General features: G+C 48.2%; 1 protein-coding gene across 9 annotated transcripts in view; it reads left to right on the plus strand.

Annotated features, from left to right (window-relative positions):
- The window catches only part of AGAP1 (ArfGAP with GTPase domain, ankyrin repeat and PH domain 1), a 642723-nt gene that overhangs the window by 168433 nt on the left and 447934 nt on the right, over window positions 1-26356 (plus strand). For 3 of the 9 annotated variants that reach the window (XM_007966733.3, XM_073020154.1, XM_073020152.1), the window contains exon 1: window positions 6653-8061. The exons of 3 other annotated variants lie outside the window; for them this stretch is intronic. In XM_007966733.3, coding sequence (XP_007964924.1) covers window positions 7104-8061 — 958 coding nt within the window. In that variant the 5' untranslated portion in view covers window positions 6653-7103. Of the gene's footprint in view, window positions 1-6650; window positions 8062-26356 lie in introns of those variants that run through there. 3 more of the 9 variants (XM_073020151.1, XM_073020153.1, XM_073020155.1) reach the window with 2 other exon arrangements.

Genomic DNA, 26356 nt, shown 5'->3' on the forward strand with positions numbered 1-26356 from the left:
AGCAAAGGTGCTCAGCAGCTGCAGGAGTTGGGGTTCTCGGGGCTCACACCTAGCCTCTGTGTCCCTCATCCCCCTGCCCTGCTGCGAGAACCCTTCACCGTGCTCAGTGCTCCTGGCCACTGCTGACTGGTACATGGCGAGCAGAGGTTTTATTCCATCTTACTGTGTCAGACGTGATCCCGGGGACCCAGTTCTTTCTTAAGAGCTCCCAGGCACATTCCAACTAGGAGGGCGGGTAGCTGCCGCTCCCAGCAGCCCCTCATGTGTTTTCCTCCAAGCCTGGGGAACACGGAGCTAGGGACACACTGGCTAATAGAGGAAGGGGAGCTGGCTGTGGTGGCTCATGCCTGTAATCCCAGCACTTTGGAAGGCCAAGGCGGGTGGATCATTTGAGGTCAGCCTGACCAACAAGGTGAAAACCCCGCCTCTACTAAAAATACAAAAAAATTAGCTGGCCGTGGTGGCAGGTGCCTGTGATCTCATCTACTTGGGAGGCTGAGGCAGGAGAATCGCTTAAACCTGGGAGGCGGAGGTTACAGTGAGCCGAGATTGCACCATTGCACTCCAGTCTGTACAACAAGAGCGAAACTCTGTCTTAAAAAAAAAAAAAAAAAAAAGGAAGGGGAGCGATCATGTCCCTCCCTCTGCTGAGATGGGAGCAGCGGCCTGGGGTTGGGCTTTGAACTGGCATCGTAGGCATTTTGTTTTCCACATTTAGAGGAAAAAGATACATCAAATATTCAAGTCCCCTCGGCACAGATGAAAGAGTTTTCAGATATCTCTGCAGCCAAATCCCAGATGGGATGCAGAAGGGAGAACTGTGTAAAATGACGCTCTTCCAGAAGCTGGGCTTTGTAATGGGTCTGGCAGAAATTCCCAGGGCATCGTTTGTGGCCTCGATGTGATTTTCATATAAGTCATGGATTTTCTAAATCTTTGAGGTCAGTGGATCTAAAGAAAAGCTTGGTAAACATCCAGATGTTGTCAAACATATTTAGGTCATTGTTCTCTGACAGTTTGTGGTATTCGTTCCTACTCCTGGAGGCTCTTAGGAGAATCCAAATCTGACTCTTCCCTGTGCTTTGAGAAGGAATGTCTGCATGAAGACCATCGTACAGATGGCGATATTAGAAGAGTTCCCTCCCGTGAATCCTGTAGAGGAAAATGTTACCAAATAGGCCTGTTCCCCTGTGTACCTAATACTAGGAAGATTAGATAATTTGTAGGGATGTCTTGGTTTTTCTGCACACAAGCTCCAGAGCTGCTTGGAGGCTGTCTGATAGACAGCTGCAGTGTTGTGTGTTACCCTTGACCGCATCCCTCCTGTCCCTGAGCTCGAAGGCTGGATGGTCGATGGGAGCTCCTTTGGTGACTCTCTAACTGTGGCCAGAACTGGGAGCTGCTGTGTTTGCAAAGTGGCTGCTCAGTGTTGTTTGTGTTGGCTCTATAAAACAATGCTTAAATAGATCGAATTTTAATATATAGCTTTTTTTTTATTTTTTATTTTTTTGGAGACAGAGTTTCACTCTTGTTGCCCAGGCTAGAGTGCAGTGGCAAGATCTCAGCTCACTGCAACCTCTGCCTCCTGGGTTCAAGCGATTTGCCTGCCTCAGCCTCCCAGGTAGCTGGGATTACAGGTACACACCACCACGCACCACGCCCAGCTAATTTTTGTTTTGTATTTTCACAGATATAAAAAAGGTTTTACCATGTCGGCCAGGCTGGTCTCAAACTCCTGACCTCAGGTGATCCACCCACCTCGGCCTCCCAAAGTGCTGGTATTACAAACATGAGCCACCATGCCCAGCCTGATTTAATATCTTAAGTCACCTTTGCCTGACACTTGGCAAGAAAAACTACCAAGAAATACCTAATATTTTCCTTTTGTTTGGTAATAAGAATCTACTCACAACTCACAACGGACACTTACTGGCTTGCTTTAAAACCAAGCTTGCTTCTCACTGGCCTATTTAAGTGGAAATGAAGTCTCAGTGTGGGGTCCGATGCTTCCTGTTGGCTGCATGGAGGAAAGGAAACTGGGCCTGAATCTCTCCCGTGTGTTCCTCATGCGTGGGTAGAACTAAAGCCTCTTCTTCTGTAATGTGGCAGTTCCCATTCGCAGAGCATAAGGTATGTGTGAGTGATGCCACCTCAACCCTTAGCCAGGTGCAGGCGTAACAAGGGAGACCCACCTGTGCAATATAGTGAGACCCCCATCTTTACAATAAATGAAAAAAAACATTAGCCAAGCATGATGGCTCACGCCTGTAAATCCCAGCACTTTAGGAGGCCACGGTGGGAGAATCCCCTGAGGCGAGGCGTTCGAGAGCAGCCTGGGCAACAAGGCAAGACCCTCCTCTCTACAGAAAAATTTAAAAATTAGCCAGGGGTGGTGACATGTGCCTGTGGTCCCAGCTATTCAGGAGGCAAGAGGATCACTTGAGCCCAGGAGTTCAAGGCTGTAGTGAGCTATGATCTTGCCACTGCCCTCTAGGCTGTCTGTGTGGTGGTGTGTTCATACACAATAGAAATGGCCAGTGTTCTGTTGGCAGGAATTGCTGTTGTTGGTCCTTAAGAAAAAACACAGGAAGGATGCAGGTGCTCAGAGGACCTTCTGGGGTCTTTTTTCCTGCTGGATCAATGTTCCTGCCTTAGAGACAGACCATACCAGTCCTTCCTCGACTAGCAGATAAGGGTCAAGTCCTCATCTCTTTTACAGTTCCACGTTTAACCTTCAGCTTTTAAAATGAGAAAAATGGGATCCCCAGTGAGTTCAGCTGGAGTGTGCCAGGCAAAGAGATGCATGCAGAATTTTCAGTTCCTAGAAGCTGAGCATCATGGCAAATCTTAGCTTAGAAACCATTCTACCATGACATTCTCAGATGAGAATTTGAGTCTCATGCTAAAAATATAAAAGTATTAATAAGACATAACTGTCTTTCTAATTGCTTCTCCTTACATGTATCTGTCAGTCAACTGGCTACCAGAAAATAGCCTTTGATGTGCCCATGGAGGGGCTCTTGGTTGGCTCCCGGGGTGGGCATGCTCGGGCCAGGGCAGAACCAGTGGTTGGCCAGTTTCTACAGTCAGCAGACGCGGTTCTGCTAAGATACTGCAAACGTGATTACTGGCTGTCAGGTTCTGTTATTTGGAAAGCCAGTCTGTGTAGCAGATGGCTCTGCTGACTGGCTACCAGAAGTTTCCTTTAAATAAGGCTTATCGACTCTAGCAACACTTGGAAATACTATTCTCAAGGAGAATGTTTGATTTATAGGTCGCTAGAAATGACCCGGGACAGAGGAGTCGTGGGAGGGTGGCCAAAGCATCTCATAAAGTTGGAACTAAGGGAGGGAAGCCAGCTGCTGAGGGTGATGAATGGGGGTTAGCTAGGGCTGGCACCTTTCCTGAACTCTCCTCTGCAGTCTTCCTCTCTTGGGCGGGCAGCATTAGTCCCTGCAGCACGGAGGCATTGCCCGGCTGCTGTTTGGTTTTGAGGTAGCAGTGAAATCAACTACATGCTTAAAAAAAAATGGTGATATGCTCCATGGCATGGAAAAATTCAAGAAATGACAGTCTAGTGGAGTCAGTTTAAAAAACCACAGGAAAATAAAGCATAATGCCATCTGAACATATATAGTATTATGATTTTTTTTTCCTCTTCAAAAAAGACTGGTCTGGCTTTGTAGAAGGGGATTTAGATTTTGGAGTGACATGTCGGGAGCATGTGTCTTCTTTGCATCGGGAGAGCCCATCTCTCTAGGGCAGTGGGGAAAGGCAATTCTCTGTGACCAGGTTTTTCAGCACCCACAGTCACACTTGACATGGCATTATTATGATCGGTATGGAAACTAAGTGCTTCCTTCTGAGGTGGAAATGCTGAAGGATCACAAACACACTGGCTATGGCTGAAAGAGGTTCCCTGGAAGAGTCAGTGTCATCTAAGGTGGATGGAATGGATTCTTCTACTCTGCAGCCTTCATCTCATATGGCAAAGTGCAAAACCTGGGATGGATTCTAGACAAAGGTACAGTAATTGGGAGAGACAAACAGTCCAGTATTTTAGCCCTGAAGGAGTACTACTTTATTTTTTACTTTGGGCTCTATGAATGCTTCAGATAACAAGTGAGATAGATTTGCATATCTTAATTATGGACAAGCTACTTTCATATTAAAGTTCATCTCAATATCTGAACATAGCCATGGTCTCAAATCGTGGGAATTGATCTCCCCTTCCCGCACCTGGCTAAGTTAGGAGCCCAGGGTTCTGGTCCCACGCTTGACAGTAGCAAAGATCTCTGTCTTTCCATGTTGCTCTGTTTCTCAACTTACAGACCTGGGTGACCTTTAAGTCTGTACAGCTGCAGTGATAACATTTTAGACTTTTGCCAAATTTTAGTGGTGTTCATCATTAAAGAGACGGTATGGCACTGTAGCTGTCTCTGGGATTATCGCGAAGCTTTTATCTCCCTCACTGTCCTTTTGTGGTAAAATCACGTAGTCTTAGCATTTTTCGGGTGTTGTGTCAATTCTTTGAGGACAGAACCCCTGTATTGTCACTGTGTAGCATTGCAGTAGGTACTCAGTATATATTCGATGAATAAATGAACCAATAGAAAAATGAGTGAGTCTGAAAGTTTGCTAAAAATGCTACCTGGAAATGTCAAGATAACATTTACATTTGATTTGCTTGGAGTTTAGTAATATTCACATGTTTACTTTTGTCTTTGTTATCAACAAAGCAGAATGCTGATGCTTACTAAGACAAAAAAAAAGCACAGGCAGTGTGACCCCCAAACCCCAGATTTCACCCTTACTGAGGAGCTGTGTAGCCCTGGGGAAGTGCCCTTTGTCTCCAAGCCTCTGCATCTCTCTAACCAGATGGGCATTAGGCTATCATTCTGAACCATTCTGACAGATGAATCCCGCCTGGCTCCCACTCTGGAAGTTGGGGGTTCTTGGTTCTTATCAAAGAGGGGTTCTTTATTGAAACTCAAGGTAAAATGATTCTGTCTTGGGAACCCCTCCTTACAATGAGGACGTAATCAGAGGTACCACATCCAGAACCTTTAAAGTTTGAGTAGCTGGTAGGCTGAGGTGTGACCCTATGATGGTGAAAATCATGTTGAGGTCGAGGCCACAGAGGGTGGTCAGGTGTATTTTAAAGTATCCTTTCGAGAAAAATAAAGTGAATCACCTAGCACTCTGATATATTTCATTAAATCTGAATATTAAATTTCAAACTGTCATAAAATCCAGATTTCCTAGGCTATAACTTCTATAACTTCCTTCAAAAGAGAGCTTGCCCAATTCATTTTTATGCCACTTCCAGTGCCGTGAACACAATAGGTACCCCCACAATAAGATTAAAGTAGGGAAAGTTGGCACCTGACAATCCCTGCCTGCAAATAGCATATCCCAAAGTAGTGCTTCCCCCTGGCCTGGCCACCAGCACCTTGCCCAGAAACAGCCTGTAGCAAGCTGTGGCATTTCTAGGTCTGGAGAAGGTCGTGTAAGCATGTGGTGTGATTAGGGGACACTGTGTTTTTCCTTCTGAAACTTTTCATCAAGGAAACTCTGAAACAATACGTCTGTGTTTAAGACAGCGTGAGGAACTGATAAGTTGATCACCTATGTCTAAATATTGTGTGGCCTCAGATAATATCCAAGACCAGTATCTGTCAGCCCACCAGGTAGGAAGTGGGGGATTTGATGGAAGAGAAGTTCAGTTTTCAGTATTAATGGTGAATATTTAGCATGTACACAGAATGCCTGGTACATAGGATTGTAATCAATTTAATCTTCACAAGAATGCTCAAAGTTTAGGAGCTTTTATCGGCGCTCCTATTTTACAGGTGGAAAAGCAGGTGGTTTGTCAGTGGATAAGCCTGGCTTGCGGGCAGGCACGTCTGTCTTCTTGCTCTTAACCACAGTATTTTCCTGTCTGTCGTCATGGGGAGTAAGTGCTTACCTGTGAGGAATCTTTCCCCACACATTGGTAAAATAACCCTACGAGATTATTGTAGAAGCTTTGCACAGAGTATGTATGGTATGGTATGGTAGTATGGTACCATAGAAGTTTATCTGGGGTGAGATTATTGCTAATTGAAAATGAAAACAAGACAGAATTATGTTAGGAGGCAGATTCTGGCCCTTCATTGGCAGGGCATTGGTGTAAACAGCACCCTCCCCTCACAGTCACATCTCTTTGTTCTTGTCTTCCTGGAAGCCCACTTGTTCCTAGGTGAGGTTGGGGGTAACAGGTACCAAAGACACTTGGTTTTTTAAACGAGTCACGTGAGTTGCATCTTCGAGGCTGCATGGTTAGGAAAGATGCCTCATATAAACGCGCAGCAGGTGAGATATGCCCCTAGTTTTGTTTTTGCAGGCCAAGCCCCAAAGTGTGCGTGGTTTTAGGGTGCAGGCTGGTGCTAGTCTAGGCCCCCCGCGAGGCTCCGGTCCGCGCTGCGCCGATCCATCCCGGCGCTTGGGCCTGCACGCCGCCGCGCTCGCCGCCGCCGCCACCGCGCTCCCGGGACTCCGCCAGCCCGGCTGGGCGCGCGGCCCGCGGTCCCTGCACGTCGGCCCCCGCCGCCCGCCCCGCCCCGGCGCGCGTTTCCATTTTAAACCGCCGCCCGCCGCCCGCCACCCGCCACCCTTCGGTCGCAGCCGGCGCAGCTGTCCGCGCGTCCCGGAGCCCAGGGAGTGGCGGAGGCTGCGGAACCGCGGAGCTGTGCTGCCGGGTCGGGAGGATGCGCACGGGCCCCGCGTCGTAGACAATGAAGCCACGGGCGCCGCTGCCCGCCCTGGGCCCTGCGCACCGCGGCCGCACCTGCCGGCGAGAGCGCTCTCGCGCCTGACCGGCCGCCTCGCCTGGCCCTGCCGGCCCATGGCTCTGCGCCCCGGGCCCGGACCCCGGCACTCGGGCGGCGCGGCGTACGGGCCGGCGGGTGCCAGGGGCGCCTTCCCCGCAGCCTGAGTGCAGCCCTCGCGGCGAGCGGGGGGCGTGGGCCACACTCCCGGACTGCCTGCCCTCCTCGCCTGACCCGGCGCCCTCCCAGCCCGCGGGCTCGCTGGATGCGGTGGGGCCCCAGTGCGCGGGCGACATGTACTTGTTGGACGGCAGCGGCGAGCCCGCGTCGCCACCCGCGGACGCGATGCCGCGCGGGACGCCTCCCAGAAAGACCGTCTACCGCATCTCCGTGACCATGGTCAGGAAAGAGCAGCTGGCCGCGCCGGGCTCTGGCGGCCTGGACCCGCGCCCCGCTCGGCGGCCCCGGCCCGCGCGCTCCCCGGACGCGCCCGGGCGGCTTGAGGAGGAAGCCGAGGACGCGGAGGGTGCGGAGGAACCGGAGGGTCGCCGGCCGCGCGCATGGGATTTCCGCACCTTCCGCACCCGCAGCACCGGGCAGCTGGAGCTGGGGCGGCTCCGGCCGTGCGCACGCGGCCTCGAGCCCGCGGACCTGGCCAGCAGCGCGCGGGCGGAGGAGGAGGGACGAGGCTCGCCCGCGCCCTGCAGCCCCGACGTGGAGGGGGCCCGGGCCGCGCCCCTGCGGCGGAGCCAGAGCTTCAGGCACTGGAGCGGGCCTGAGGCGCCGCAGGGCGGGACACTGGGCGGCGGGAGGCGCCACAGCAGCTCCGGGAGCCTGGCCTGGGCGCCAGATGACGAGGCCGCTGCCGGGGCCACCCTGGAGCCCGCGGCCGCCACGCAGCCCGCCTCGGAGAAGCGCAACACCTTGGACGTGGGCGAGGTGCTCAGCAAGAACGACACGCTATCGGACCTGGAGCGTTGGGAGCGCAGTAAGAGCAAGAACCGCACGCTAGACAACAGCGACCTGCAGCGGCTGGAGCGCGCGCGGGCGGCGGCCGGGGCCGGCGCGGCCTCGGAACACCGGCTGCTGCGCTTCTTCAGCGGCATCTTCGCGCGCAGGGATGGAGGCCCGGGCGGCGGGCCCTCCCCACGGAGCGGAGCCTCGCGGCCGCGCGGCTACTTCAGCCTGCGGCGGCCGCCGGCCGAGGCGCACTCGTCCAGCGCCGAGAGCATCGACGGCTCCCCGCGCAGAGGTGGGCAGCGTGGCCGGGGGTCCCGGGACGGGAAGGGGCGTGATGGGGACTTGCTGGCTCCGCAGTGGCCATGGAACCCGCCCTCCTGGGTCGGTAGCCGGCACGTGGCCTCAAGAGATGTGAGCTCGGGTATTTCGGTTTTCCCCAGCAGGGCGCAGCGGTCCTGGGTTTTCTGGCTGCCCCTGCGCCTGGCTGTGCGTGCCAGTTTCCCTCGGAGTCCACCACCTTTATCAAGGAGAGCTTGACCCGGGACAGGTCGCCTTGCCAGGCGGCGCCGACCTCCCTCGCGTTCTGGCTGGGCCTTCTGCGGGAGCGGGCCCTGAACTGGCTGCCCGCGACACCTGTGAGGCCGTCCCAGGGAGCCGAGGCTCGCCGGTCGACGCCGCACAGGTGCCACTGCCTGGGTGGGAAAAGCCGGCATTCATCCTGGCGCCCCTCCCTGCCTGCAGTCGTCTCCCTGTTGGTGCTACCATCTGTGAATGCTGTGGTGTGGCCTCAGATGACTCTGTGGCCCTCGGTATTGAGCTGGCTGTGAGGACACTTCACTACAGTGGTGGGGCGCAGGGCGGGACGGAGGCCTCTCTCCGCAGCTTTCCTGCCAGGTGGCATCTTAATGAGGAGAGCGAGTCTGGGACGGGATCTGTTTCCTCGTAATGTAGACTAGCAAAGGGGCAGGAAAACTGCAGCCCTGCAGCCTGTTCTGAAACCGCAGGTGTCTGTTCCCTTATGTCCTCTGACCGGGACTTTGCAGGGAGGGATCTCCAGCCAGATATGGTATTCCACTGCAGGAATCAGTTAACCTTTTGGTAGGTAGCATTTGGGGGTCAGAGCCTCCAGAAACTTCCCTTCGTGTATTCTCTTAAAATATTAGAAAATGATGCGTGTTATTTTGTTAAAAGAATTGGTTTGCACGAAGTTGCTTCTGTCATCATTGGCGTTCAGAGGAAGTTAAGACCTGAAGGTCCCAGTTCTCTAATAGCAGGCTTGCATCTTTGTTCTGTGGACTTTGAAGAAAACAGTAATTAGCTGCCTTGGTTCCAGACAAGTTTGTATCAGAGAGAGAAAGAGAAAGGCACAGACATGATTTAGAGAGGATGCGTTTCGTTGTGGTCCCTCTTGATACAAGTTAAAAGCATTTGGGGTTTGGGTAGTTCCTCTCTGGTCAAATGGATTGATAGTAGATTTGGAGTAGTAAGGGGGTGACGTGTGTTGGAATGTTTATAGTAATGCTCAGTTTGTTCTTTGTGGTCAGTCCTTCTCTGGGTGGAATTACTTTGGTCTGAGACATAATATTACTAGCATTGTGAGTTGTATAGAAAAATGGAAATTTAATGAACTGCATTACAGCACATATGGTCAGAACTCCAGGGCCTCACTTTTTTCTGAAGTTCTAAGTAATCACATACTCAAAAAAACTACATGTTTCACCTGGATAAATTATTTGCCTTTGGCTAAAATATCTGAAATATCAATATTCTTAGGATTTTGGTGATACCAGTGTCTATTACAGGTAAAAGTTGTAGTCCCCACAGGTATCACAACCTCTCATTTTATTACACTTCTCTAGTCTTTACATGTTTGCTTCCTGGGACATAAATTATTCAGAATTTAGGTGCTGTATAAGATTTTGAGTTTAGATGAGAAGTCTCTAAGATAAGAGTCAGATGCAATAGAGCCCAAGCTCGGTTTCCCTGTAAATGTCCATAGGATGCAGGTCCCCAAACCACTGGGGACAGGTGAGTTTGTAGAACTCCGAAATTTTGTATCTGAGGAAAGTAAAATGGTGTGTGTTGTAGAACACTGCCTGTGAGGTCGGGTGGCGCCCTGTAATAACACACTAGTATTTTGCAGCAAAGCCTGAGATATCCACCCTCAGTGAAATAAATAGTGATTAAAAATAGCCTCATGCCAGTTAGGTTAGAGTCTGGTTTTGCCACCAAAATAATTTGCCAACCATTTATGAAAAGAAGTTCCTTCCATTCTCAGACCTTTTTGGATTTTAGATTGACAGCTAAACTGTCGTAGATCTGCAACATGATAAGCATCATGAGAAGCACCACTGGCTTTCCCTGCATCTTGGCCATAATGTTTGAAATTTAGAGTCCTTGCAAATATAAACGAAATTAAAAATGGCATCAGCTGGTGCAGGTTTTCCTTCTGTTAGAATCTTTCCATCTTCTTTAAAACAGCTAAGTAAATTTTTGAATTGGCTACAGGAAACTAAAGACTAAGTAATTATTGCATTAAATAGTCTGTTTGGCTTCTTAGCGTTCAATGCTTAGGCAAGGTATTTCCATTAGCACAGGGAAGCAAGATGGCTGGAGTCTTCTTTTAAAGCACACGCGGGCTCCTACATATGTGTGCCTTTGGTTTGTCTGTATTCTGAACTCAAGGCGTTAAGGATGAAAGGATTGGAACACCTACCTTTTGTAGGACGATTCTCTTGTACTCTCTGATCCTTGTTGGAACTTGTCTATTTAGGCTCTTCCCAGTTCCTCCCCCTAACGCAGAACAGTTGCCTCCCTGAGTTCAGGGCTGCTCCCTCTATGTAAGGCTTGCAGCGGATAGCAGCTAGCCAGCAGACTTTGCAGAAAGACCCTGTGTCACATCAAGGGCAGTTTCGTGTTACCTGATACACACATATTGAGGCAGAGTCCGTTGACTCAGGTATAATTTAATGCAAGGAAAGATCAAATAATAAATGATTAATGACACTGTAGGACGTCCCCTTGCAGTGCGTGCTCTGCATCCCAGTGGGTGCTCTCCGGGCCGGCCCTGGAACCAGCTGCGCTGGGAGTGAAGTCCACACTGGCTCTGCCCATCCAGAGCATTCGGTGTCTTTAGGGTGTTCTCTAGCTGTCTGGGAGGATTGATTACAGTAATAAAGTGATTCATTGATACTCTTACTGAGGTTAGCTTTTAAAATTAGTAATTTGCAACTAATTTTTGACAGCACATTTTATGAGTGGCTTTGTTCTTTAATTTCTGATTCCCTTGATTTATATCACTCTATTACTGTAGGGTGATAGACTTTTTTTTTTGGTGGAGTCTCTCTCCGTTGCCAGGCTGGAGTGCAGTGACCCAATCTCGGCTCACTGCAACCTCCCCCTCCCAGGTTCAAGCGATTCTCCTGCCTCAGCCTCCGGAGTAGCTGGGACTACAGGCGCCCGCCACCATGCTCAGATAGTTTTTGTATTTTTGGTAGAGAGGTGGTTTCACCATGTTGGCCAGGATGGTCTCCATCTCTTGACCTCTTGATCCACTCCCTCGGTCTCCCAAAGTGCTGGGATTACAGGCATGAGCCACCGCACCCTGTTTCTGTTTTTGTTTTTTAAATCATTTTAAACAAACAACCTTCAGTGGAGAATGTGAGGACACAGCAATTAAATGAAACAATTTGATAAATTTTGATTTTTAAATTTGATTTGTTCCTGAAAAGGACACTTGTAAGGAAACTATGTAATTCAGTGTTTCTCATTTGAAACGTTTTGAACTGATCACAGTTTTTTGTTATTGATTAGCTACAGTCTTTTGTTGTTACAATTGAATATTCCTAGAGTTTGCTTGCTTTTTGTAAATGACTCCAGGTAGCAATTTGGGAAACTCCTCATTATTTTTGTTTAGGGCTAAAATTATTCTCCTGGAGACAGAGCAGTTGTACTTGGGGTACATGGAAGAGCTGTGCTGAAGGTCAGCCAGGGAACCTTCTAAGCCACCCGGGGTCTGTGTCCTGCTGTGTTTATTTCCTTAGATTGGAGCCCAAGTTTCAGCATAGGTCACCTGTTAACATCTTTCTCTTTGATGACTTGGGGTGGAATATCCTGCCACCAGGGGAATGTTCAAAAAGTAAATCTGCTCCAGAGGTCCTCCACTGTTAACACGCACATTGCAGCAAATTATTGGGTTATACAGTTAACAAATACCTTTTGTTTGGAGCTGTAAGACCCAATTATAAAGCACCAGTAGTTTTGTTTTTTTAAGTAATCTTATTAAGTCTCTAATGCGTTAACAAACATATATTGCGTTTCTATGGTGTGTTCTGCGTTCACGAGGCAGTGGGAGCTGGAGCTAACTAGAGCACAGTTCCTGTCTTCACAGGTCAGTAGCACACTGGAGGAGATGGAAACGATTGAGAGAATCACAGCCTCACTGGGTACTTGAGGGAAGATATGACTATTTCTCTGCACAGCATATCTCCATTAGAGCACTAGTCGCACTGTGTAATAATAACCTCGCATACATGCCTGCCACTTCTAACTAGTGAGTCCTTCCTGGGCATGAAGCATGATCCTTCCTCTGTGTACTGCAGAGTTATAGACACCATGCTTGACACGTAGATTTTAGTAAATGTTTGTGGGAGGAACTAATGAGAGAACTAGAAGAGGGAGTGAATTGAATGTCCTTGAGTTAATGGGAAGGAGTTAATGAAGGCCTCACAGAGGGGTAAACGGGCTGGATCTTGTAGGATCTGTAGGAGTTTACCAGGTAGAGATGACTCTACCAGCAAGGTGTTTGGGATTTCTGTAGTTAATTGCTAAGAATGTATTCGTGTTCCCCACATCTTTACGACTAATGCTAACACTAAACATAAAACAGGATGTTACTCTTTCTACAGGGAGCTTTGTTGTTTCTGTTTTTGAAAACTATTTTTGGTATATGGTTTTTGTTTCTGATAGGAATTCTCCTTTAGGCTATTGTCAATTTATTTTCCTGTAATGATTCGAAACAATTATATTAACTTAAAATGCTGTCACAGTGAGTGAAATAACGAAAAAAAGTTTTAGTTATTGAGGGTTTTCTCGTGATGAGCTGAAGCGCGCACAGCTGCACTCATGTCGCCAGGTGATTAAGAACAGAATTGGTATTAAGGTCAATGGATTAGCAGAAAGGGGGGGAGATTATTGTCTCTTCGTTATTTAGAAAGAAGTACCATCTGCCCATGATCGTTTTGGTTTAGGTTTTGTTCAGCCCAAATTAGAATCCGCTGTGGTGTTGATTTTTCCTTATGAGTGACAATCCTAGAACTGTGTTTCCCATTGTTGATACATGCACTCACCTTTGCTAGTTCTCTCTTCTCCTATTAAGACATGAATGTAGCTGCTCCTTTAATTTCATTTAGCTAGTTTTAATTCAACAATGGGTCTTGGCCCTTTGTTTTCTTATAATCTTTTATTGTGTTCATTTTCCTGGTTGATTTTTAATTGTGACATCACTAACATCTCTAAAGACTCGGAAAGCTTACCAGGCAGCACGCTTCCCTGGGTCAGAAGATGGGAGTCCTCTCCTCTCTCATTCAGTACCAGGGTGTACCAGTGAGAGGCTTGTGAAGGGATTGTTTCGGCGGCTCCTTATCTAACAAATGACGATAATTTTTATGAGGTGCATTTTGGTCGGTGGGAGTGGAAGGGAAAATGATGGTTGCTTTCCTATACCGTCCTTTGTTGGGAATGGTGAAAATATTTTGAATCTGTTTCTGGTGTGATCGTTAGGTCCAAGATTTCACGCGACATCGTGTGCCGGGTGTTTTGGTCAGCATGCAGGAACGCTCGTTTTTTCTCTGTACGGCCTTTCGGGGCATCGTTTGAGTGGATGTTCATTTGTTTGAGACGACTGTCAGAGGGAATCTTGTGTTCCTTTGCTCTCTGTGCCTGTCATTGCAAGGGCTTCTTTGAGCTGGTCTGCTGACTGTCAGGCACTTGAGACTGACTCCGTGAACAATGCCGCCAGCCTTTCTGACATGGGCCCCGCCCTCTCTGACTCCTACACAGGATCAGAATCACTCAGATACCACTTCTGTTGGTGGAGGTGAGGGAAGAATATTTATCCAGTTTCTGCCTTTCTGCCCCCATTAGCTCTTTACAGAAAAAAAAAAAAAAAAGCAAAACCAGTTGTTCTGTGAAATATGCAAAGCAGGGTTTTGGCCTTGAGGATGTGTGTTTGTGACTTGCTTTCCTGTGCCGTAAGTGCTGCTGCCTCAGGAGCGGGCACAGTCGCTTATGGTGCTGATGGGCCTGCGCGGCACTGGTCTTGCTCCTCTGGTGCCAATGCAGCTTGTTGACAGCTCCAAGATACTTGGATATCTCACTCTTCTGGCTATTTCAGTTGCCAAACTAGAATCCCAACCTTCTGAGAGTCTGTTCTCTTTTGGATTTGTTCATAGATGCCTACTCTGCTCTCCTGATCTGGTTCATGAACACTCTGGAAGCCAAGTTCATTGAAGACACTGTGGATGTGTCATTTGGAAGAGGAGACGGGAGCATGGAGGCTTTGTTCCTAGTGTTAGAGAAACAGACATGGAAAGGACACAGTGTCTAGTGCTGCTTAAGGAAACTTAAAGGCAAAAGGATTTGGGCTCCGAATTAGGAAGTCATTTCTCACAAGCAGAGCTGTTCCGATGTGGAAGAAGCTGGCTTCTCCTATCACTGGAGGCACCCAGACTCGGGCTGGTGAGGGACTGTTAGGATGGGGGCTGTGTGTGTGGTCGCGGGTAGAATTGGTGGTCTTCAAGTCCCATCCTAGTTTTCAAGGTCTAGAGTCCTTTCAGAATCTAGGATTTGATTTTTCACCTGGCCTTCTCTCAGCGGTTACTTTTCTCCCAGATTTAAAGGAAGATAATTGTCTGAAGTTTCTTTGGACTGTCCTCCTGCCTGCCTGCCTCCCGCCCCCACCTTGGAATCCTGGTATATTCTGCCGGCTCACCTGAGACGTAGTAAGAGTTCTGCCTGTCAGCTGCAAAGTGCTGAGTGGAAGGTCCCTGCTTCCCACTCTCCTTTTCCCGCCTGCCAGCCCCACAGTAGTGCTGCCTGGGCTTGTGTTTGGCCCTGAAGCCCCTCTCGATACCGATGCCATTTGTCTTCTGGGCATCCAGATGGTGAGTGGTGGCTGGGCATGATCTTAATCGGATTCATCCTGTGCACAGTCTTGACTCAAAAACTGATTTCAGGTGTGTGGATAATACAATGATGGTGGCAAGAAAGAATGAATGCTTTTCTGTTGGTTGTTGGAACACATTTAAATTGCCACATGGAGAAAGCACAGTGTCTTGATTCAGTGGAGTGGATTTAGTCTTCACAGCAATACTTCGGTTAGTAAGGTAGTTCTGACTAGTTATCTACATCCCGGAGCCCTGCCTACTTATGCCGGTAAACGAATGTGTCACTGTGCAGCCCAGCACCGTATCTTTGTTTTATTTGATTTAGCTGTAATATGGGTTTTGCAAAAGACCTAAAAATAGAAACATTGCATATGTGGCTATGTTTGTATTTATAGTTACTATGAGATACACATTTGCTCAGGTGGATTTTTTATATCCCGAAGCTACAAGTATAAGCCAACCTTGTATTTTGCGTTCACTGTTTTCTCTTGATCTTCAATTTAACTACTTCCTTTAAAATTATTGAGCATTGTTACCTTAAAATTATAAACGGGAAGAATAAAGCTCTTTTTTTCCTTTGGCTTAATCCCCTTCCCACTCCTCTTATTCGTAGAACTGGAGGAGTAATGATTACTTGGCAGCATATGGATTCGTCTCATTCCTGGTACAAGCCAAATATGTGTTTATGTTGGAGAGCCAGTCTGAATGCTACGTCCCAGCGTCACCTTTCATAATCCCTGCTGTGCCTTCTTCCGGAGGGCTGGCACCAGAGAGCATTGCCTGGAAAGCAGAGTAATCGGTGTTCTTGAGATTTTAGAGAATAAGGATGGATATTCGTTGTTGGGCGTTACTTTCCATCTTCAGAGTAAGAAAGCATTGACACAATATATTGATGAGCTTTGTTCACTGGAGTGTAATAAAGGTCATTCGGTGAATTCGGTATTTTCAGATATTTAGGTTTCTAATATGATGCGAATGGTGTTACGTGGATCTGTGTTGGACTGACGCTGACATTTTGACTGTCATTTGTAGGTAACGTACGACTACTTTGGATCAAAAGCACCATGGCTTAGCTATTGAAGCTAATGTTACAAAGTTAGATAATGGTTGTGCCAGCAGGTAACTAGTGAGAGGAACTTTAGCTTTATATGCAAGAGATCAGAGCACAGGGAGCTGGCCCCATGGCTGGCCTTCCTTGTGGCTACCCACGCCCTGCAACTGAAGAGCGGTGATTAAATATATATTCATAGAAGATTGATAAAATCTACTTTGTCCGTGGAAATGAGCTAAAATATTAAGAATTCAAGGATGTTTGGCCAGGATTTGCTCTTTGATTTGGCTGCGGAAGAAGTGTTGGGCCTGAGCCCTTGTGGGGATGGGATGGGGCAGGGGTGTGAGGGTGAATGCTGGTGTTCAGAGGGGTCAGGGGCCCTGAAGCCCCCTCTGGAAGCTGTGACTTGGGAAGCACGCTCGTGACCATTTGGACCCATCTCAGGTGACTTGATGTGTGATCCCCTGGTCTCTGTTCTGTGGCTCTCTGTGGGCCTGGGGAAGGGGTCCCAGGCATCCCCTTGATGCCATGGCGGGGGGAGGCACCTAGAGCAGAAGGCTGGCTTCTCCTGGTGTCTTGTTCTTGGCAGGGAGCAAGTGACATCCATTTTGGCTGGTGCCGACATGGTGAGTGTACAGCTGGGGCTGTACCTGCCAGGAGCATCCTGGTGTGGGTCTCCTGCCTGAGACTCTCCTTGTTGGGAATGCTGTCCTTAGGCACATCCTCATCTTCAGGCCTCACCAGAAGAATTGCCTGGCCTGGTGGGAAGAGAGTGGCTGCGGGCTCCCACAGGTTCAGCTCAGAGTCCCACTCCACACTTCCTGGGCCAGCTTCCCCCTCTGAACACCTGAGCCGACGCTGGGACTGTGAACCCAGATACGACGACTGTGCTCACAGCTGCAGCTCAGGATGCAGCCAGCTGTGTTTTTCCTGCTTCCTCTCAGCTGGGCAGTTTGCTGGCCTCTGAAAATTTTAGCCCTTTTGACACTCTGATCCTTCTTATGCGCCTCCCAAGGAGGAAGCATGCACTAGAGTGGAGGAGCAGGTGACTGCAAACCTGGGGCCGTGCTAGAGCAGGAGAGGGGTGACTGTCCTGTCATCTTTCCTCCAGCTAGTGAACCATCTTGTCTGCTCCCTTCTCCCAACACAGCCCACACGTGGACAGCCAGACACATGCAGAGCCGTTGTTTTTTCAAAGACCTGTGAAAGTGTAAAGGCTTTGTTCACTCATTCTTGAGACTAACAGTTCAAGTTCACAAGACAAGAATAAATGTGGAATACAGTATGCACCTAAAAGTAGAATACAGTTTTAATTTTCATCTGTACCGTTAGCATTGACCAGCACTTTCTGAATGATGTGCTCTTAGACTCTGTGTTAATTGACTTTTAAAAGTAGATTGTTAATAGAGCAGTAGGTTGGAAATTACAGTATTGGTGAAATTTATTGTTTTCCACATGTGTTTACCTTAAGTCCTATAAAGGGTCTAATTTAGTTTGCTTGTAGTTTTTTTTTGAGACGGAGTCTTGCTCTGTGGCACAGGCTGGAGTGCAGTGGTGCGATCTCGGCTCCCTGCAGCCTCCACCTCCCGGGTTCAAGCAATTCTCTGCCTCAGCCTCCCAAATAGCTGAGACTACAGGCATCCACCACCACGCCCGGCTAAATTTTTTTTAATATTTTTAGTAGAGATGGGGTTTCACCATGTTGGCCAGGCTGGTCTCGAACTCCTGACCTCGTGATCCACCCGCCTCAGCCTCCCAAAGTGCTGAGATTACAGGTGTGAGCCACCATGGCTGGCCTCAGTTCGCATATTTTATACTGTGTTATGAAACAGTATCAGCACTTTTGTTTGTTTGTTTTAATGTAGAAATAACAATTTATACATTGTGGAGTCCTCCTTTCAAGATAGGCATATTTCATTTTCACTCTGAACTAGCTTGGTGGCTAAGAATGAGGCGTCTGGAGCCAGGATCCTGTTTGGTGGGGGCTTTGTTTTGTTTGAGATGGAGTCTCACTCTGTTGTCCAGGCTGGAGTGCAGTGGTGCAATCTCGGCTCACTGCAACCTCTGCCTCCCAGGTTCAAGCGATTCTCCTGCCTCAGCCTCTCAAGTAGCTGGGATTACAGGTGTGTGCCACTATGCCTGGTTAATTTTTAAAAAATTTTTAGTAGAGATGGGATTTCGCCATGTTGGCCAGGCTGGTCTCGAACTCGTGACCTCAAATGATCCGCCCACGTTGGCCTCCCAAAGTGCTGGGATTACAGGCCTGAGCCACCATGCCTGGCCCAGAACCCTGAATTTGCCGGTTACTAGATGTGTGACCTTTAGCAAGTTATTTAACCTGTCTGTGCCTCAGTTTTCTCACCTGAAAAGCAAGGACTGGCAATGGCATTTAACCTGCTGGGCGTTGGTGAGTGAACTCGATGTGTGGGAGTGTGCGCATGTGCGTGTGCGTGTGTGTGTGTGTGTGTGTGTGTGCGTGTGTGTGTGTGTTTTCAGGCAGCACGAGCGTGGAGTTCGTGTTCCGGCTTGTTGCCAGCTGCTGTAGTTCACAGTCCTTTTTGTTGATGGACTCATCCCACCCCCTCCAACACAGGGAATGTTCTGGAAGGAAGTGCGGCTACCCTGCCATGGTTCTGTGTGTATGGGAAATCTTATTCTCCTGGAAAACCCAAAGTAAATTATTTTCTTTAAGACAGAACTGGGGACTGGCGCGGTGGCTCAACTCCTGTAATCCCAGCACTTTGGGAGGCCAAGGTAGGCAGATCACTTGAGGTCAGGAGTTCGAGACCAGCCTGGCCAACATGGTGAAACCCCGTCTCTAGTAAAACTATTTAAAAAATTAGCCAGGCATGGTGGCGGATGCCTGTAATCCCAGCCACTCGGGGGGCTGAGGTGGGAGAACCGCCTGAGCTCGGGAGGCAGAGATTGCAGTGAGCTGAGATCGCACCACTGCACTCCAGCCTGGGCAACAGAGTGAGACTCCATTTCAAAAAACAATAACAAAAAAGACAGAATTGGTAAAAATACTGACCCCTTGGAAAGAAGTAACTATTTTAGATACCATTGTTTTATTAAAAATGTACTTGCCTCCCTCATATTTGATATAATGCCATCTACATTTGTATAATTTATATTGTACAATACTTAATACATATAATTAATATTTATAAATTATACAATGAAATTTATAGTTTATAAAATAAGTTTAGTTATTTTAATATTTAAATGTGTTAAATGTAAGTTTGTAAAATTTAGGAATAACTTGTTAGAAAGGCAAAGAAGCTCTGGATTGAAAGATATATGCTGAGGTCAGGAGTCCAGCTCGCTCCCCTTTGAGGAGATGGCCTTTTGTGTGTTTTTTGTTTGTTTGTTTGTTTTTATTATACTTTAAGTTCTAGGGTACATGTGCACAACATGCAAGTTTGTTATGTAGGTATACATGTGCCATATTGGCTTGCTACTACACCTATCAACTCGTCATTTATATTAGGTATTTCTCCTAATGCTATTCCCACCACCCCCAGCCCCCCGCCCCCCGACAGTCCCCAGTGCAGTGTGTATTACCTGCCCGGTGTCCATGTGTTCTCATTGTTCAAGTCTGACCTGTGAGTGAGAGCACGTGATGTTTGGTTTTCTGTCCTTTGAAAAGTTTTGCTGAGAATGATGGTTTCCAGTGTCATTCACGTCCCTGCAAAGGACATGAATTCATCCTTTTTCTTTCTTTTTTTTTCTTTTCTGTCTTTTTTTTTTTTTTTTTTTTTTTTGAGATGGAGTCTCACGCTGTCACCCAGGCTGGAGTGCAGTGGCGCAATCTTGGCTCACTGCAACCTCTGCCTCCTGGATTCCGATGATTCTCCTGCCTCAGCCTCCTGGGTAGCTAGGACTACAGACAGGCACCACCATGCCCAGCTAATTTTGTATTTTTAGTAGAGACGGGGTTTCACCGTGTTGGCAAGGCTGGTCTCGAACTGCTGACCTCATGTGATCTGCCCGCCTCGGCCTCCCGAAGTGCTGGGATTACAGGCGAGAGCCACCACGCCCAGCCAAACGCATCCTTTTTTATGGCTGCATAGTATTCCATGGTGTATATGTGCCACATTTTCTTAATCCAGTCTATCACTGATGGACATTTGGGTTGGTTCCAAGTCTTTGCTATTGTGAATAGTGCCACAGTAAACATACATGTACATGTGTCTTTATAGTAGCATGATTTATAATCGTTTGGGTATATACCCAGTAATGGGATTGCTGGGTCAAATGGTATTTCTAGTTCTAGATCCTTGAGGTATCGCCACACTGGGAGACAGCCTTTCTTAAGGCAATTATGAGACCCAGCCCATCGTGGCCTGGTGAAGGAGCAAGCCTTAGGATTCACTTTCAGTTTGCATATATGTGTATATATACACATATATATACACACACACCTATATATGTGTATATACACACATACGTGTGCATATATGCATGTACATATATACATGCATACACGTATGTATGCATATATGTACACATGCATATATATACATGTACATATACATATGTACGTATATGTATGTATGTATACGTGTGTGTATGTGTGTGTGTATATATATATTTTTTTGAGACAGAGTCTCGCTCTGAAGCCCAGGCTGGAGTGCAGTAGCATGATCATGGCTCACAACAGCCATGGGCTTAAGCAATCTTCCCACCTCAGCCACCCAAGTAGCTGAGACTACAGACACATGCCATCATGCCCAGGTAATTAAAATAATTTTTTTTTTTTTGGTAGACATGAGGTCTTACTGTGCTACCCAGGCTGGTCTCAGAGCCTTGAGCTTAAGTGAACCTCCTGCCTCTGCCTCCCAAATGTTGGGATTACAGGCCTGAGCCACTGGGCTTGGCCTAGGAAGGCTTTTTGAATAATCATCTTGCTCACTCTCTTTCTGCTCACTCTCCACTCAGTCCTGATGAACCCTGCTGGAATGTATTACATGTCTGCTCACTTGACATGCAGATTGCAGATCAGGTGGGCGGGAACTGATAACAGTCTCACTTGGCCTCAGTTTCCTCGTATGTCCAGTGAAGGGATGCACCCTAGCTCTAAAAGTAAACATTATTCTCAACAGAAGAATCTGGGCATTTGCTATCAAACAGATTCCCATTCTTCAGGCAGTTAATTTTCCACACCGCAGGAGATGTTTGCGACATTTCGCATTTCTTTGAAGTCTAAGGTAGATATTGATCCCTTGGAAGGAGATTAAGTTCTCCAGTTCCATCAGGTGTAATGATTTCAGTTTTAATGTTCCTAGGTGGCGAGTGCTAACCCAAACCTTTCATGTGTCGGAATGTCATCCCCCTGCAGACCTTTGAGTCCAGATTTCATTTGTAGTTGACCTTTGGGGGTGACAGTCTGATATGTGTAAATTGTAATAGCCCTTCATCGTAGATACCAGTTTAAAGTTCATTTTAGGTGAGTTTCCAAACAGATACATTGGATGTATATCAGTTTAATTTGATAAACATGCAGATAAAAACGTATTCCATGAGGACCAGCGTTTGAAAGATGGTTTACATGACCTGATGAGTTTTCATTTTGTCCATTTCCAAAATACACAGGGATGTAGGAACGCCTGAACACCACCTTCATTCAGATCAGACTTATTTTCCTTCACAGGATGTGGCCAGAGATTTATTTAAGACATTAGCTGTGATGAGGAAGGTCAGATAACTTAAGTGAGGGCAAAGTACACATTACCGAGGAATCAGTGCTCTCTGGTAGAAGGATGTGTTCCTGGATTTTTCTTTTTCTTTTTTTTTTTTTTTGGATTTTCTTAATCTCTGCCCTCTGACTATTTATTTATTTATTTATTTTTTGAGGTGAAGTCTCACTCTGTCACCCAGGCTGGAGTGCAGTGGTGCAATCTCAGCTCACTGCAACCTGCACCTCCTGGGTTCAAGCTATTCTCCAGCCTCAGCCTCCAGAGCAGCTGGGATTACAGGCACGCACCACCATGTCCAGCTAATTTTTGTATTTTCAGTAGAGACGGGGTTTCACCATGTTGGCCAGTCTGGTCTCAAACTCCTGACCTTGATCAAGTGATCTGCCTGCCTCGGTGTCCCAGAGTACTGGGATTACAGGCGTTGAGCCACCATGCCCAGCCTTGCCCTCAGATCTTGAACCTCCTGTCTGCTCTTGCTGGGCTGTAGATGGATAGAGGTGTCAGTGTTTTCGGTGTGTGACCACTCCTTTTGCTTGTTGGTGTTGGGGGTCCGTGATGTCTGTTTGGGGAGCAGGTGCGTGCAGGAAGGAATCTGCACTCTCCACTTTTGCTTTCCCGACATTGTTTTTTTCATTATCTCTGGAAGGTCGTGAGGGTCCCCTCCACTCACTCACCTCTCACATTTCCAGCCCCCCCGCTTCAGACAGACTTCCGAAACTTTCTGCCTCTCTCGGGGTGCTTAGTATGCCCTGCAGAAGTAAGCTGCTTTCAGAAAAAGCCAGATCCCGCCACATGAAACTGCAGGCCCTGCTAGAATCTGTTGAATCCTACATCTCCAGTTTTAGGTGGGTGGGAAGTGGGAATTGGAATTTTTTCCTTTTGTTGAGATTTTCGTCATGACCACGTGTGTACCCGTTTAGACTAGACAAGGGAGTCACCGCTGCCGAAAGAAGAGTCATTGTTTATTCATTTTGTATTGGAGGAAATGAGCATTGGCGTGTTTTGGTGACATCTCGGAGGAGCAGGGGAATCAGTGGCAGGGCTAGGCCTGGGTCCCCTCATCCTGTCCCGTAATTCACCTGCTAGTGCTGTTTGAGGGCCAGAACCACCTGTGCCTGTGTTTAGACGGGGTTTGTTGCTGTGCCACAGTAACGCAGTTGCAGCAGCAGCAGCCACACCCGTGTGACGTTCGCCAAGCTGGGTACTGTTGGAAGCACTTGGCATGCATTTGTGCAGCGATTCCAGCAACAACCCTGTGCGGTCAATTATTGTCCCGTAGATCTGTAAGATTGATTGGTTATCTGTAGGAGACATCTACATATACATAGTTATAGAGCAGTGAAGAAATAAGCCCAAGGCTATCCCATGAGTTAGGAGCTTCAGGGCTTCTGTGCTTTGCTGGCCCTTGTGCTGCCTTCAGTAGATGGCCCTGGCCCTGCCTGTGCCTTGGACACTCTTCTTTCACTAGCACTAAGATGGTTCAGGGCACTTGGGAGCTAGAGCAAGAGCAATGGAGAGAGTGAGGTTGCTGTGTCCACAGGTCACTGCACAGCACCATGCCAGCCTGGCATGTGCCTGCTGCTATTCATCGGCCCGTAGGGTCTCCTGCACAATACCGGGTTAGTGAGCAGAAAGTAGTGCGTTAAACCATAGAACATAACAATTTTGACTACAGAGAGGCAGGCAGAAGAGCTTGTCCAGGAAAATAATAGTGCATTTGTAAGCCAGAGAAAGATGGTACTGTGTGGTGGGGAATTCTGAAAGTCTTAAGTCTGTTTCTCGAGTCCGCTCGTTTTCCTTGTTTCAGGCAAATAATTTCTGATGGACCCCAAATTGGCAGGTCACCATAGGGACCACCCCTAACCTCAAATATGTGTAATGAAGTATCTGAAACATTCCCACTCGGTTGAGAGTTCTACTTTTTGGGACAGTCATAGAGCTGTGCTGTTGGTAAACTGTCCTGCATGTATGTATGTGCACACTTGTGTGATGTGCCGGCTCGTGCCTGCAGAGACTCGGCCAGCAGGGCTGAGGCTGCTGCCAGGAAAGCGTCTAGGGTGGTGTCCTACACCTCCTTTCCAGGAGTTTCTGTGTGCATGGAGCACTTCGGAACCTGTAGTGTCATTTATGGTATTTTTTTTTTAATACTGCTTTTGTTTATTTCCCTGGTCTAATTTTTTTGGATGGTAAATGGATCGCATTGTTGCATGCATTTGATGAAAGTGATATCACAGCAAATGCAACGATGACTGGGAGTTCTAAGCCCCTGGGTGTCTCTCCTTGTGGGTTTTCATGCAGTATTGACAGTCTCTTCTCCCCAGGTGCTGGTTCCCCAGGTTCCCCTCTACCCCTACCTGAGGTACTGAGGGATCTCACTTCCTACCTCATGCTTGGAGCCAATCCAGTGGCTTCACTTTTATCACTCAGAGAACTTCAGTACACAGTCTTAACCCTGGAATGTTGAGCTAAAAGGGACTCTGACCCTCCCTCCGCACCCCACCCTTTAAAGGTGAAAGCAGCAGGTGGGGCGGACTCCTGGGGCTGGGGAGGCCGTGCCCCTGGGGGCGGGGGCAGGTACAGGAGAGAGCCTGGGTCTTCAGGTTAAATTTTGTTTCAGAGGCAGGGCTTACATTGGAGCACTTGATATTGTGCATTTGAAACATTGAGACACAGCTTCTAGTTTAAAGGTGATAACCAAGGAGGAAAGCGTGGTTTCTTCCTAGCTTCTGGTAGAGGAGGCTGGCCAACTCAGACACCTAAGCAGCCACATCAGACCCAGAGTCCGAGGCAGGATGGATATTGCTAAAGCTGAGAGCTACAGCAGGGTGTCTGCTTGAGGAGCTCTGACGGGCGGGGCAGCCAGTGCTCCTGGCCCTGAATGTATTTGAAGGAGCTCTTTGGGAAGAGGTATGGACTTCCGGCTACTAGACATCTGTCTGCTTGGGGCAGGCGCACTGACTTTTTGTTGCTTTTACAGTATCTTTGGGTAAAGTCATTGTGTTTCTTCTTGATGTATTTATTTTTTCTCCAGTCTAGTCATAGTATTGGTTTCGAGAAGTCAAAATCAATGGTTTTATTTTCGGAGTTCTAAATCCAGCCATATAAATCCTTCGGATCTGGCCTGAGGGTTTGGCAGGGGTTCGTGGCTGCTATTTTAGATACGCCAGGAGCCTTCTTGGAAGTTGCTCATCACCCGGTTTTCTCCAATTAGGCTGTGAGCCTATATCTTAGAACACTCAGATTAGTGTGCCTAGAGTGCCGGGGTGGGGGTTGTAGACAAGATTCTACCCCCCCTTCCAGACTCTGCTCCCTAGGCTGAGGCAGGGCCGGTGAGGAGTCTGCCCGAGGCAATTCTGAGGCCTTGGTCCCTTCTGAGAGACCTCAGCCCTGGGAGGTTCTGGGCTGCTGGGTGCTGGTGCCTTTTTCCCCACCATCAATCAAGCACATGCACGTAGGTCTCTGCACCCAGCCCCAGGACTGTCATATCCAGGGAAAGGCCACTCTCTGGCAGTGGGCGCCACCCTGTTGGTGGCAAGTTAGAAAGGCACACCTTTGTAACGGCCAGTGGTTGCCAGAGCCTTACTTTTGGAGGCAGGAATTGTTAAACGTCTCCATCGCAAGAAGCAAAAGTAGATTTAACACATCTTTACAATCTGCTGAAGACTCTAAAGATACTCATTTAAGATGTGCCAACATTTATTTGGGGCACTGAGGATTCTGTGACTGACTGTCAGTCCCTCTCCCTCCACACAGCAACACTGGTTCTAAAACGTTTGGATAGCCATGGTCATTTGTGGATGTGACCACTGCCAGGCCCCATGTTGACAAGTGCTGGACAGTGGACACCGGCGGGAGACTCAGGACAAGTCATGTTGCTTTGGGCTCGTGCACATCTGTAGAAGGCTCCAAGCTGGGGAACCGAGGGGCCTCTTGCTCTGGGGACCGTGCCTCCCTTTCCTTCCTTCCCTGTCCTGAGTGTGGCCTCTGTCATGTTGACCCCTGTGCTCCTGCCCACCCCCTGTTCACCCACTAGGAGAAAGTACTGGATAGGGATTAGCTTGGGGACAATGGCCAGTGACATCCAGGAGAGGGAACTTAGAGGCAAGGCAGGAATGCAGAATCGGGGTTCCCAGTAGAAACAAACATGCAGCATATTGTGAAATGTTACAGTGAAGTCAGCAGCATCACGATAGCACATTCTCTAGTTGCTGGTTATCTAATTACTAGTGGTAAGACAGAGCCAGTTAACAAAGACCATAAAGTTTTCTCAAGAGGATGTAAACGAAGTAAACCAAATCAATTCAGACCCCAAGTGCACATATTGAGTTTGACTTTGAATATCCATCTAGGAAGCTTTTGTGTATGTGTTATGTATCCATAAGCCAAAGTTGGGGGCTCCCTGGCAGATGCCCCTGCCTGGCCAGGTCTCATCAGTCTAGGTGGTGACACCCATGTAGATATGCCCGCTGCCTCGCACCTGCTCCTCTGGCCTCATCCCCGTAGCAGAACGTGGCCCCTGCCTTCCATCTTCCCCAGGGTGCCAGTGGGTACCTTGCCTTCTCCAGCACTGGGCCGTCCACTTTCTCCTTTGTGCCTGCACTGCCAGGCGCACATCAAGCCTAATCTGGCTTAGAGAGCAGGAGGGGCACCAGCTGGAAAATGTGACTCATG

The sequence above is a fragment of the Chlorocebus sabaeus genome, chromosome 10 (assembly GCF_047675955.1).
Source record: "Chlorocebus sabaeus isolate Y175 chromosome 10, mChlSab1.0.hap1, whole genome shotgun sequence".
Lineage (NCBI taxonomy): Eukaryota > Metazoa > Chordata > Mammalia > Primates > Cercopithecidae > Chlorocebus > Chlorocebus sabaeus.